Source organism: Oryza sativa, chromosome 6, assembly GCF_034140825.1.
Source record: "Oryza sativa Japonica Group chromosome 6, ASM3414082v1".
Classification (NCBI taxonomy): Eukaryota; Viridiplantae; Streptophyta; class Magnoliopsida; order Poales; family Poaceae; genus Oryza; species Oryza sativa.
In genome coordinates, this window is record NC_089040.1 from 6,045,214 (window position 1) to 6,058,680 (window position 13,467).

Genomic DNA, 13,467 nt, shown 5'->3' on the forward strand with positions numbered 1-13,467 from the left:
AATAAAGGATGGACAGAACGAGAAGAAGATTAATTCTAGGATGGGAAGACCAAAGACCAAAGGCATGTTCTCCATTTCACAATGTAAAACTTCGTAGAATTGGCCACATTCATATACTACCTCCATATTTTAATGTATGACACCGTTGACTTTTTTTTAACGTTTGACCGTTCGTCTTATTCAAAAGTTTTATATAATTATCATTTATTTTATTGTGACTTGATTCATCATCAAATGTTTTCTAAGCATAACATAAACATTTTCATATTTTCACAAAAAAATTGAATAAAACAAATGGTCAAACATTGCTCAAAAAGTCAACGTCGTCATACATTAAAATACGGAGGGAGAGTACATATTAATGAGCTAGAAAGTCTTGCAATTTGAAACGCAGGGAGTAGCAAACTTTCGCATAATAGAAGTGTCCATAAAACAAAATCATTGTTCATATAACTCGTGTTTTATTCCAGTAAATATATACACGCATGATGCATGTCTTGATGTCTTCTCACACTAAACATAAACAATAGTACAAGAGTACATAAATCACTTAAAGAAAATGTAGCGGTAAATAGTGAAATCGATAGCACGGGTGCCTGCATTATTGATTATTGATGCCGATCGATTTGAAGAGTTGCATGACTGGTTTTAAGCAGAAGGAGCATTAGAGTCATCGTCGTCGTCATGGTGATGCTCGTCAAGGAAAGGATAGTCGGTGTACCCAACCACAGGATCCTGCGTGTAGAAGGTGTTGCGATCGTAGTTATTCATGGGCGCATCGAGCTCGAACCTCTTGGGCAGATCAGGATTCGCCAAGAAGAGCCTCCCATAGGCGACGAGGTCGGCATAGCCATCGGCAACCGCCTTGTTCCCTTCTTCCCGGTCGTACCCTCCGGCGGCGATGAACGTGCCATTGAACTGCTTCCTGAAGGGCAAGAGGCCGTGCTGAATTTGCCGGCGGCCGTCGACGATGGCCATGCGAGGCTCCACCATGTGGCAGTAGAGGAAATCCTCGTGCTTGTTCAGCTGCTCCACCATGTACGAGCCGAGTGCCTCCGGGTCGGAGTCGACGCAGTCCATGTAGTCCAGGAACGGCGACAGCCTGATGCCGACGCTGTGGGCGCCGATCTCGCCGACGACGGCGTCGATCACCTCGACGGCGAAGCGGCACCGGTTCTCGAGGCTGCCGCCGTACTCGTCGGTGCGGTCGTTGGAGCTGTCCTTCATGAATTGCTCGAGGAGGTAGCCGTTCGCGCCGTGGATCTCAACACCGTCGAACCCGGCCTCGACTGCGTTCCTGGCAGCGAGCCTGAAATCGTCGACGATTTGCGGGATCTCGTCTGTCCGAAGCCGTCGCGGCTTGGAGTACACCATCCCATAGCCGTCCGGTGTGATCGCCTTGTCGGTGCTTGAGATGGGAGCCAATCCGTCAGGCTGGAAACCTGTAGCAGAGCATGCAGGATGAGAAACACACGGCAAATTCGGATGTGGATTTTCATCCAGCGACATCCCTCGTTATTCGCATGTCTTCTAAATAGTTATCAAATTTTTTTAAAAAAATTGACAACATAGATTAATACGAAATATATCACTCCACAAACATGCAAAACCAAATTCAACTTCTATAAGTTGCAACAAAAATAACAAATTAAACTGAAAATAGTTAATGCACATTCACAACTATATTTGTTATTTTTGTTACAACTTGTAGAAGTTGACCTTAAACTTGCATGTTTGTGGAGTGATATATTTCGTATTAATCTATGTTGCCAATTTTTTTTATAATTTTTTATAACTATTTAGGTGACATGCACGAAACGAGGGGATATCCCCTCGAGGGATGATTTCACTTTCCCGGCAAATTCATCAACAAGAATGTACATATTTCGTGGTGCACGTACCGTTGTTGGAGACTCTTCCGACGTGCCAGAGCTGGCAGATGAAGAGGGCGCCCTTGCGGTGGACGGCGTCGACGATGGGCTTCCACGCCTCGACGTGCTCCCGCGTCCGGACGCCGGGTGTCTCCGGGTAGCCCTGCGCGGTGGCGGAGACGCCGGTGGCCTCCGTGATGAGGAGGCCGCCGCGGGTGGCGCGCTGCGTGTAGTACAGCGCCGCGTGCGGCTGCGGCACGTTGCCGTAGGATCGGCACCGCGTCATCGGCGCGAGCAGCACACGGTGGGAGAGGTCAAGCTTCGACCCCGGGCGCCCAGCCTGCTTGTACGGTGTCAGCAGCGGGATAGCCTGATGATCGTCGTTCGCCGCCGCTTGATGATGCTGCACCATCTTGTCTCGGTTGATTGGTGATTGCTCTGCTTGGATGATGTATGTATCAATCGGCGATGGAAAACTAACAAATGCGATGCGATGATCTAGCTAGGCTAGCTCTTTGCTCTGTTCTTGCTAAACGCTTTGGCTGTGTGCCGAATGGGGTTGGAGTTTGGTTGTATTTATAGGTGTCGGAGTGGACCCTCGCGCGTGGCGACGGCGGTTTTCTCCATTGACCGGCAGAGTACGCTAATATTTTCGATCTGCAAAATCGCGCTGCGCTGCTGGCTCCATATAGATCGTTGACTCTTCCTCCGTACCAACCATGCCATATCGTGATTTCGTCAGCCTTGCGTCGTGAACTTGGTCTGCGTAACAGGCAGCAGCCCTGTTGTCTGCGTATCAGGACATGTTTCGTTTGCATGACGAGCATATTACACATGTCTGTGGTCATGGAGATATATATGGTCGATCATCAGCATGAACAACAGATGACGCAGGTACACCATATACCTATATTTGTGCTCGGCCAACTTCATTTCTTAAGCACCTAAGATGACATTACAAATCAAAATTTGCACCAGAGTAACAACACAAGCAAACAAAAATCACACCATAAAGTCGTAAACTACCAAACTGCTTTGTTCGTTGATTTTGGATGATAAATTAGATAATTTTGTGATTACTGATATATTTGGGTTCTAAGTCCATAATTGTGCAATAACATAGCTTGAATCTATAAATTTGTAATTTCGGGATTGTAGTTTAAATGCTAACGTCTTATAAAACATAATTTGAAAGTGAATAACTTCAGCTATACAAATTGTAGGGAATAAAAATGTTTGACCAACTTTTTGAATCTAAAATTAAACATTTGAACTGAATTGCAGTGAAATTTGATGAAAATTCAAAGGGGAAATTACAAAATCACATTTTTCTCTATTTTTCTCCCCTAAAAAAAATGAAATGTTATATTTTAAAAATTAACCACAACCAAATTTGGAAATATTTCCATGGAGGGGTAGGGGGGGTTGAAATTACCTTTAATATTTTGAAAATTCTAAGTATTTTTTATTTCATTTTTTTGATCAAATCATCATGTCCACTCCGATTTTTAGAGTCAAAACTGTTTTTACCTTGAGATCTATATTTTTAAAATGTAGAAACAAGAGGCAATATAGTTATTCCCTCCGTCCCAAAATATAGCAACTTTTGGCTATGAATCTGGACGCATAGTTGTCCAGATTTATAGCTAAAAATACTTATATTTTGGGATGGAGGTAGTATTTGTGAAAAATCTCGTGGTCAATTAACAGATTGAGTATAAAAAAGAACAAAACAACTTAAGGGTATAAAGGAAACATGGCTAAATTTAGGGGTATGGGAATGATGGAGCAAATACTCAATGACACACAAGAATTTTTTTTTATATGAGGATCATCGCAATGATATCTTTACTCCTTTATAAACATCAAAACATAAGTCTGCCTCACCGCCACAATCACTAATATTTGGGCCTCACAAAGTGGGCCCCACATAGCTAGTTCTTATGAAAATCGATGACCTCTTTCTTTCTTATACCCCTCCAGTTGGATTTTTTTACTGTACCCTCGGGTAAATATGGATCATCCATTCGTTGCATCCAGCGGATCATATCCGCCACTACTACACTGAGTATTATGGATAGTATTATTTCTCCAAGGGTAGATTTGGAAAATTTTGCATGGTAAAGAAGTAATTTCGCATGTGTTAATTACCGGTTAATTTTTTTTTCTAATCTACTCTATTTTTTACGCCATCTCTTGGTTTTCTCAGACTGTAGGTGGGCCTGTCCTAGTGATGAACGTGCAAGTGTTCATACGGGTTTTTTGTTTTTTTCTGTTGATTTTGTTGCTTCTAATCCGGAGAGAAGGACGGTTCGCCGATCCCTAATTGCATGAATGCAAACATGGTTGGAATGCATCGCTGCTCTTTCTTCAAATTAGTATATGCATATACACATGTGCCCGTCTAAATTGATGGAGGATTCCTAAAAATAAATTGATCGAGCATTACTCCTGTTCAAGACGCCAGTGAGAAGGTTAAGACGCCGGTGAGAAGTTATATGAACCGGCGATGAAGCAGCCGGCGTCGCGGCGACCTTGCCATGATCCGTCGATTAGGATAATTGCAGCGCCAAGATTACGAGCAATACCCTTCTATAATTGAAATTAGAGTTGAAAGTCAAAAATACCCTAAGCATTTTTAAAAGCCCTAAAATACCCAAACAAATGAAGGGTCGGATTTAGTTTCTACTACACTACTACCACCGGTAGTAAAATGTACTGTAAAAGGCCCCCTCCAGTTTTGTATTCTCTCTCTCTCTCTCCCCTTTATCTTCCATTCTATAATTTGGACCTGATAAGCAAAAGGAAAAAGTACGAATTACCCCCCTAAACACGAAAACCAAATATTTTTCACCTTTAACTATCGATACCGGATGAAACTCCCCCTCCCCCGAGCAGTTTTGCAAGCGGTTTTGGTCTACGTGGCAGTCCAGTCAGCAATTCATTTTTTTAATCAGCGGGCCCCACCTGTCTGTCTCCCACACTCTCTTTTTTCCACTCACCTCTCTGGCTGTGTTCGGTTCAAGGGGTTCCCAACCCCTTTTTCTCGTTTTCCGTGCACACGCTTTTCAAACTGCTAAACGGTGCGTTTTTTACAAAAAGTTTCTATATAAAAGTTACTTAAAAAGATCATATTGATCCATTTTTGAAAAAAAACAAATATTTAATTAATTACGCGCTAATGGACTGCTCCATTTTCCATGCCGGAGGGTAACGTTCCCAACCCAATGTAACGAACGTAGCCTCTATCTCTCTCCAAAATCCACTCTCTTCTCCCTCCCTCACCACGAGGACGGCGGGCGGAGCTTCGGGTGACGGGAGGAGGGGGCAGCGGAGCTCGAGGCGGTGGGAGGAGGAGGTGGTGGGAGGAGCGGACAACGAAGGGCGGTGCTTGGGGTAGCGGAGGGGCACCCGCAGCTAGCGGTGCTCAGGGAGATGAAGGGGGCGATGGAGCGAGCTGAGGACGACGGCGGGCCGAGCTTGGGGCCAAGGGGGCGACGGAGCTTGGGGCGGTGAAGGGGCGCTCGTAGCCGCCGGCGCGCGGCTCGTTGAGGCAGCGGAGGGGATGCCCGCAGCCAGCGGTGCTCGGGGAGGTGGAGGGGGCGGCGAAGTGATCCAAGGATGGTGGTGGGAGAAGTTCGGGCGGCGAAGGAAGCACCCGCAGCCATCGCCGCGCGGCTCGTCGAGGCGACAAAGGGGGCGTCCGCTGCCGTCGGCGCTCGAGCCACAACTGCTGGCATTTGAGAGAGAGAGAGGGTGGGTGAGAGGGGAAGACATGGAGTGGAGAGATATCCGACAGGTAGGGCCCATTGTTTCTTTAATAAAAAAATTACTGACTAGACTGCTACATAGACCAAAACCGCTTACAAAGCTGGTCGGGGTTTTTTTTATATGGTATCGATAGTTGAGGGGTGAAAAATATCTGGTTTCGGGTTTAGGGGGATAATTCGTACTCACCTGATAGTTGGGGAGGGATTCGTACTTTTTCCTAAGCAAAAATATATGATACAATTGCTGGGGCAAGAAGAAAACATAGAAGCTCTAAAAAATATACATATATGATGGACAACATTAATAAAACCATAAAAGGCAATCTGATGTTAAATGATAAGAACTTCTCAAATGATTTAATCATGAGCATGTCTTCTTTTCATCTCGACCAGAGAGCACATACACCCTCTAAAATATTTCAACAGAAGCCCATAATATCATCTATAAAGAGGCCCATAATTGTATAATTTTTTTGTGTGCATGTATGCTAAAGTGTCTTAAGGGCTTGCCCAAAAATAATTCGTACGATCGGCATTGTCAGTTTAGGTTTTAGAGGATGGATTTCTAGCCATTATCAAAAATAAAAGTTAAGGTATTTAATTTGGAATTGTGACAAAAAAAAATTTGCACAAGTGATGGAAACCATTGTTTGGAATTAATTTGGATTTATATGCTAAGTAAATTCAAAGAGAGAAAAGTTTTTTTTAACAAGATAATTCAAAAGGGACCCATGCTGGGATGTAAAAAAAAGGACAGCACATCAACTTATAAAATTACAAAAGAACACATATATTTCTCATGTGGTGTGAATACATCTGCGTTTATTAATCCCAATATATTTGGATGCATAACTAATCAAATATCAAAATGAATTAGTTGCAGACATAAACCATCAAAAAAGAGAGAAGAAAATGACATCTTGCACGCAGGCATATACTAACACTGTTTACATGAATCGTGCACATTATTATTGTGGATATATAGAACCAACAACTAAAATAGCACAAAATCTAAGCATCAGCAACCGAGTTGTTCTGATCCTCATCGAGGAAAGGGTAGTCCGTGTATCCAACAATTGGGTCTTGAGTGTAGAAGGTGTTGCGATCATACTTGTTCAATGGCGCATCAAGCTCGAACCTCTTAGGCAAGTCAGGGTTCGCCAAGAAAAGCCTTCCAAAGGAGACAAGATCAGTGTAGCCATTTTCGATCACCTTGTTGCCTTCCTCCCGGTCATACCCACCGGCGGCGATGAACGTGCCCTTGAAAGCTTTCCTGAATGGCAGCAGGCCGTGCTGAATCTGCCGGCGGCCGTCGACGATGGCCATGCGAGGCTCCACCATGTGGCAGTAGAGGAAACCCTCGTGCTTGTTGAGCTGCTCCACCATGTACGAGCCGAGAGCCTCCGGGTCGGAGTCGACGCAGTCCATGAAGTCCAGGAACGGCGACAGCCTGATGCCGACGCGGTGGGCGCCGATCTCGCCGACGACGGCGTCGATCACCTCGACGGCGAAGCGGCACCGGTTCTCGAGGCTGCCGCCGTACTCGTCGGTGCGGTCGTTGGAGCTGTCCTTCATGAACTGCTCGAGGAGGTAGCCGTTGGCGCCGTGGATCTCCACGCCGTCGAACCCGGCCTCGATGGCGTTCCGCGCGGCGAGCCTGAAGTCGTCGACGATCTGAGGGATCTCGTCGACCCGCAGCCGGCGAGGCTTGGAGTACACGATCCCTGAACCGTCCGGTGTGATCTGTATGTCGGAGCTTGAGATCGGTGCCTGCCCATTTGGCTGGTAGTCTGTTTTGCAAAGTAAATTCAAGAGCAGAATTAGAACACTATCGACTAATGATGATCGTTACTAAATTACATGGTAATGCTAAGAAATTAATTTATGAACACGAACATAAAACATTCATGCGCGTTTGACGAGTGTTTACCGTTGGTGGAGACTCTCCCGACGTGCCAGAGCTGGCAGATGAAGAGGGCGCCCTTGCGGTGGACGGCGTCGACGATGGGCTTCCACGCCTCGACGTGCTCCCGCGTCCAGACGCCGGGTGTCTCCGGGTAGCCCTGCGCGGTGTCGGAGACGCCGGTGGCCTCCGTGATGAGGAGGCCGCCGCTGGTGGCGCGCTGCGTGTAGTACAGCGCCGCGTGCGGCTGCGGCACGTTGCCGTAGGATCGGCACCGCGTCATCGGCGAGAGCAGCACACGGTGGGAGAGATCGATCTTGCCGCCAGCCTGCTTGTACGGTGTCAGCAGCGGCATCGCGGCTTGGTTGACCATCTCGCCTCGGCCTTTCTCAACGCTTCTGCCTCTCTCTTGCTTGCTTCTGAACTTTGCTCTGCTTGACTTCTTGATGAACGCTTTTGGTTGTGATGAACTGCATTTAGTCGGGAGTTCTATTTATAGGTGTCCGTGCTTGAAGTGGGACCGGCGGCTCGGCGCACTTTGTCATTGACCAATCATGCAACCAATCATCCATGTGCATGCAGAGTTTCCCATTTTCAATGGTTCCCTGCACGATATTTCTGACCCCGTTCTCATGTCACTTTCTTCGTCTCACGTAGCAGCCACTGTCTCTCTGACGAATGGAAATACGTCTATTATTACTTTATCGACTATTACCATATCCAGAGGCGTTTCTTTTTTGTTTTCATATAATAACAAACAATACACGAGGTGTGGTTTGAGGAGTCTCCAGCAGCATGACCAAGCAATGACGCGAGCATAAGAAAGGTGCGTGAGTGATCAACAGCTGATCATAGAGATTCTGATTGTCAAACATCCCCCACTGTGGCGGTTTGTAATTTATTTGTATCAATCGTGCGCCAAGTGTTTTATTGATAACCATTTTAATTTGCTGCAAAAGCTACGGGTATGGATTATGTATGCGCTTTGGTCAGTGGGGTGAATATCGCGCGCACACACGTACCAGCTGATCAACTGAAGTAATCAGATCGATGGTACTCGTAGTTTACTCGAATGACTGATGCTGGTTATTAGGAACTTACTCCGTTTCACAATGTAAATCATTCTAACATTTTTTATATTTATATTGATGGTAATGAATCTAGATAATGAATCTAGACATATCTATCTAGATTCATTACCATCAATATAAATGTGGAAATGCTAAAATAACTTATATTGTGAAACGAAGAAAGTATGAATTTTTCTACATAATAAATATGATTTCCATCGTCAGCCTCTCCTATTAATCACACATAGAAAATGTTCTAATTCAAATATGAAAAAAAAGGTTGGGACAAACCCCTAATCCTATATATCTATAAAATTCATCCCCACTAAGATGTAATTAATGCTAATTCTCTCTTCTCTCATGAAGCCACATCATCTCAATTATTTTTAGTCTTTGGATGGTTCATTAAAGATGTAAATTGCATCTCTCCTCCCAAAAGACACACCATACAACAAAAATCATTTATAACCTTAGCTAAAATTGATGAAGATACAAAAATACATAAACACATGAAATAAATGGTTTAATAGGTAAGAAAGAAAATTTTAGAACTCATATCTACTATATTATCACAAAATTCTCCCGTAGCAACGCACGGGGTACCCATCTAGTTTACTTTAATTTGTGACCAGCTAACTTAAAAAAAGATCCCTTTGTTACATAATATAAGGATTTGTAGGGTTGGACACGGTATTAAAAAAGTGGTTATAATTGTTATGATTGGTTGAAAAGTGATGGTAGGTGAGGAAATTGAATGGTGGGGGATTGTATTTGATTGAAAAGAAAATGTTGGTGGTGAAGTTATTATATTTTGAAACAAACTTTAAAGGCCAGGAGTTGTTATATTTTAGAACAGATTGAGTATATAAGTTATGTTGCATCATTCTATAGGTGCTAGATCACCTAAAGTAAAATAAATAACCCTCAGCTCGATACTAGCTTCAAAATAAATAAGATTACCATAGTTTGTGGTGTTATGTTTTTTCTTTGAAACAGAGAGCTATTTTCAAGTTACTCTTCTAGAGCAATCTTAACAAACCATTTCTCTGTTGCACATTAGAAATGTTCCCTGCTATCTATAATTCGTAATTGGTAGTATTACGAGAGAAAGTTGGACAACAGTTAATCTCATTTTCTTTGTAGAAGGCAAGCCTGCTTAATTAAGTGCTTATCCGGATAGCTTAACTAAATGTGGGAGCTGACAAAACAGTGGAGCCAACTTTAACAAAGGGGGCGGATCACAGGTCCTCGAGGAAGCATCGTACTCCTCGTGTTCAGATTCGTTGTACTATATAACGTTACATCCACATCAAGGCTGATTTTTTTGGATGGAAGGAGTAGAAGATAGGCATCATAACTTTTTTAGAAGGATATTTTACCCGGACTCTGTATCCAACCGGATATATGTATTTTTTTAAAAAAATTAGGAACTGAGAGAGTAGAAGATAGGCAGCGTAACTTTTCTTTTTGAGAAGGGCATTTTACCCGGCCTCTATATCTAACCGGATATATGTATTTTTTTTAAAAAAAATCAGGAACTTAGCTTATCGAACAGAAAATTAGCCATCAAATAATTTAATTTAAAATTCGCTCCTATAAATATTTGAACTCAGGACCTTAGATACTACTCAGATCACTGCAACCACTAGATTACATGCCCTTTCACGGCAGCATAACTACTTAATATCTCCGGGGATTAAGAAAATCGATGTGCATGCAGCCCTGCCCAGATATATGTGGCGTTGAGCGCTGCTACGTCCTGCCATTGCCAACATCAGCGAATACGTTGGGTTCGGCCTACCTGTGTTGACGAACGGTGTCGCCTAATGCCTCGTGCTGGCTCACTGTGCAATTAAGACTTTCTCGCAGTCAATTATCCAATCCATAATGCGATTGTGACGATCGATCTCGCAGTGTACTTTTGTGGTATTAAGTTACATGCATCAATTAATTCAACACAGAAACTTTAGTAGATGTGAAACAATTTTGCTATATATTTGTCTATAAATTCTCCTCCAAAAATTTGACAAATGTAATTATAGTATAATCACAGTGTAATTACACTGTAACTTCTATGTAACTTTCAAAAATCTCTCCGTAACATGTTATTTCGGTAAAATGGAGGTCGTGGGAACAAATCCTTTCACATATATGTGTGCTATGATTTTTTTTTCTTCCTCGCTAGAACAAATCTTATAATAGATCTAACGATTCAAAATTACGTGAAAGTTACATGCAAGTTACAGTGTAATTACATGCAAGTTACAGTGTAATTACATACAAGTTACAGTGTAATTACATTATGATTGTACTATAATTACATCTGTCAAATTTTTAGGAGAAAATTTGTCGACAAATGTATAGGTGGTCCCGATGTGAAAAGATGGCTAATTCACTCACTTTATATTCCAATTAACACACTCCTTCATACATGGTCCCCTAAAACCTATAGCATGGAATAAAAGTGAACTACAATTTTATTTAATTACGTGTTAGCTAGAATATATATGAACTCTAAGATCTCTAGCTCAAATATCATATTGAGTTATACGCACCGATTATTTTAACTTAAAAGCTTAATCTAAGTCGATAACAAAAGACAATACACTCACTTAATATACTAACATGTAGGCTAGAATAAAAGTCATGCCGTCCTTAACCTCCGTAAGTTATGGATTCTCATCACACTCGTAGCCCTTTTTTTCTACTACTCTACTCTACATCGAAGGGTTTAAAATTGAGAAACTAGCCACCAAGTTAATCAAGCTATATAATTGAGAAACCATTTAGTAAACTGGCCAAGCTGAAAAGGATCGGAGGTAATTCAAACTTTTGGCAAAACTTATTTAAATTTTGCCAGTTTCTGTCGTCAAACCAACGGTAATCATGGTTATCGATGAGATCATTGGGGGAGCTGTATGCCTGGTGACTAAATGGTTTTTGCAAACCTTGCAACACAGTGCCGTTTACTCCAATATTAGTTGCTTTCATACTATATACCTATAAAATTCGTAAAGTTCATCCCCACTAAACGTAGTTAATATAAATTCTCTCTTCTATCATGAAGTCACATTATCTCAATTATTTTTAATCTTTGGATTATTCATCAAAGGTACAAATTGCACCTTTTATCCATAAAAGTCATACCATACAACTTAATCATTTATGGTCTTTGGATAATTGATCAAGATACAAGATACAACATATATAAGCACATGAAAGAAAACCGTATAGTGAGAAAGAAAAGAATACAACTCATATATATTTATTTCATTACAATTCTCTGACAACAACCTGTGGGGTATCCATCTAGTAATACTGGACACTTCACAACACGGTGATGTACATACAAATTTTAGTTTTGCCCTCTTTAATTTTTCCTGCTACATATTTGCTTGATATATCATAAAATTTAGGGAAAGGTCCAAGTATCTCCTTTTTAAAATATAAGTTTTATTTTGTTTGGTTAGGATAAGATTTCATTTACGTGAACTTATACAAAGCTTTGACCAACACTTTACTCTATTGGATATAGTTTTTATGACACAAAAATTTAAATTTATTATATCCGTATTAAAAATATACTCACTTATGATTATTCTTTTCCATGATATAATTGATATTCTATATAGGATAATTTTTTAAAGGTTATCCTAATGAAATAAAATATGTTTTAAATTTTAAAATAGAGGGGGTGGTGTATTAGTGTTGGTGCTCTTTGAAGAATAGTATACAACTGTTGATGCGGGCTAGAGAAGAAAAGAACATATTTTTTAAGCGGTATGGATATAATAGATTAATCTCGGGCTTATCTGATTTGGTGTCCTACCAAATCATTGGTAGTGTCTGTTATAAAACCAGCCCCGAAATCGACATCGGTAGCTAAACGCGGAAGAAAACGCCATAGGAGATCCAAAACGATAGCGACACTGAGACACGATATTTGGTAACGGAGTTCAGCCGTAGCCTACATCTCCGGGGCATTGATTACGGGCGCTCCTCCCCGATCCAGCATATACAACGTATCAGAGTTACAACGACTCACGGCCGGTCGCCGCCGGCAGCCGCTCCCTCACGCTATGCTAAGTCGCCATGCGGTTACAACAGGCACGCCCCTCTATTTATGAGAGATCCTAGGATAGAGTCCGACTCATACTCTAGTCCTAATACCTATTACAACTCCAAGTCCTAAACTGTAACCGACTACGTACACATATTCGACACAAACTCTAACAAACTCCACCTTGGCAAATATGCCACGCCAATCCGAATCTGTTACTTGCTCGAACCTCCGTGTACCAGGACTTGAGTTGGTTCTTCCGCCGCTCACGCCGAGTCGCCCGACGAGCCTACGCCAGGCTCACCGCCTTCAGGATCGTGCACAGCAACACCAGCATAACCATTTTCCATGACTCCACCTGCAACAGCACTCCCTTGTAACTTGTACAAACATGAGCTTGTCCTCTCACCAGTCATAACAGTCTTGCCATCCTTCATGATATTCATGGTCTTCCTATCAGAATCCACCTGATACAACCAACCCGTCTCATGTAGGCTTCCAAGCGAAATCAAACTCTTCCTTAGTCCCAGCACGTGTCTCACATATGAAAGTAGCACCTCATTTCCATCATACATCTTGAATTTGACATCGCCCACTCCAACAACACGATAACTCGTGTCATCACCTAAGTAAACAGCACCAAAATCACCAGATTTGTATGAAGAGAACCACTCCCGCTTCGATGTCACATGATAGGAACTAGCTGAGTCCAACATCCACGCTTCTCCAGACTTCTCGTTAGACACTGTGAGAATCTCATGACTGCTGCTCTCTGAATCATCACTATGGGCTA

At 42.5% G+C, this 13,467-nt stretch overlaps 2 protein-coding genes across 2 annotated transcripts; both read right to left on the minus strand.

The window, feature by feature from the left end:
• Nucleotides 1–443: 443 nt before the first annotated feature.
• On the minus strand, nucleotides 444–2,419 carry LOC4340484 (putative 12-oxophytodienoate reductase 6). Its single transcript, NM_001421376.1, has 2 exons — nucleotides 1,902–2,419; nucleotides 444–1,442 (listed from the first exon to the last, which is right to left on the minus strand). The coding sequence occupies exons 1-2, from the start codon at nucleotides 2,281–2,283 to the stop codon at nucleotides 649–651; spliced, it is 1,176 nt and encodes a 391-aa protein (NP_001408305.1). The 5' UTR covers nucleotides 2,284–2,419; the 3' UTR covers nucleotides 444–648.
• A 3,924-nt stretch (nucleotides 2,420–6,343) lies between these two features.
• Nucleotides 6,344–8,011, minus strand: LOC4340485 (putative 12-oxophytodienoate reductase 5). The gene is made up of 2 exons (NM_001402783.1): nucleotides 7,572–8,011; nucleotides 6,344–7,431 (listed from the first exon to the last, which is right to left on the minus strand). The coding sequence occupies exons 1-2, from the start codon at nucleotides 7,915–7,917 to the stop codon at nucleotides 6,653–6,655; spliced, it is 1,125 nt and encodes a 374-aa protein (NP_001389712.1). The 5' UTR covers nucleotides 7,918–8,011; the 3' UTR covers nucleotides 6,344–6,652.
• Between the last annotated feature and the right edge of the window lie 5,456 nt (nucleotides 8,012–13,467).

What these genes read in the sequence shown, in the direction of transcription:
- LOC4340484 (NM_001421376.1), bottom strand. Translation starts at nt 2,283, where the DNA reads ATGGTGCAGCATCATCAAGCGGCGGCGAACGACGATCATCAGGCTATC. An exon ending in CGGAAGAGTCTCCAACAACG is followed by an intron (nt 1,443 to 1,901) that starts GTACGTGCACCA and finishes GCTCTGCTACAG; the next exon opens with GTTTCCAGCCTGACGGATTG.
- LOC4340485 (NM_001402783.1), bottom strand. Translation starts at nt 7,917, where the DNA reads ATGGTCAACCAAGCCGCGATGCCGCTGCTGACACCGTACAAGCAGGCT. An exon ending in CGGGAGAGTCTCCACCAACG is followed by an intron (nt 7,432 to 7,571) that starts GTAAACACTCGT and finishes TTTGCAAAACAG; the next exon opens with ACTACCAGCCAAATGGGCAG.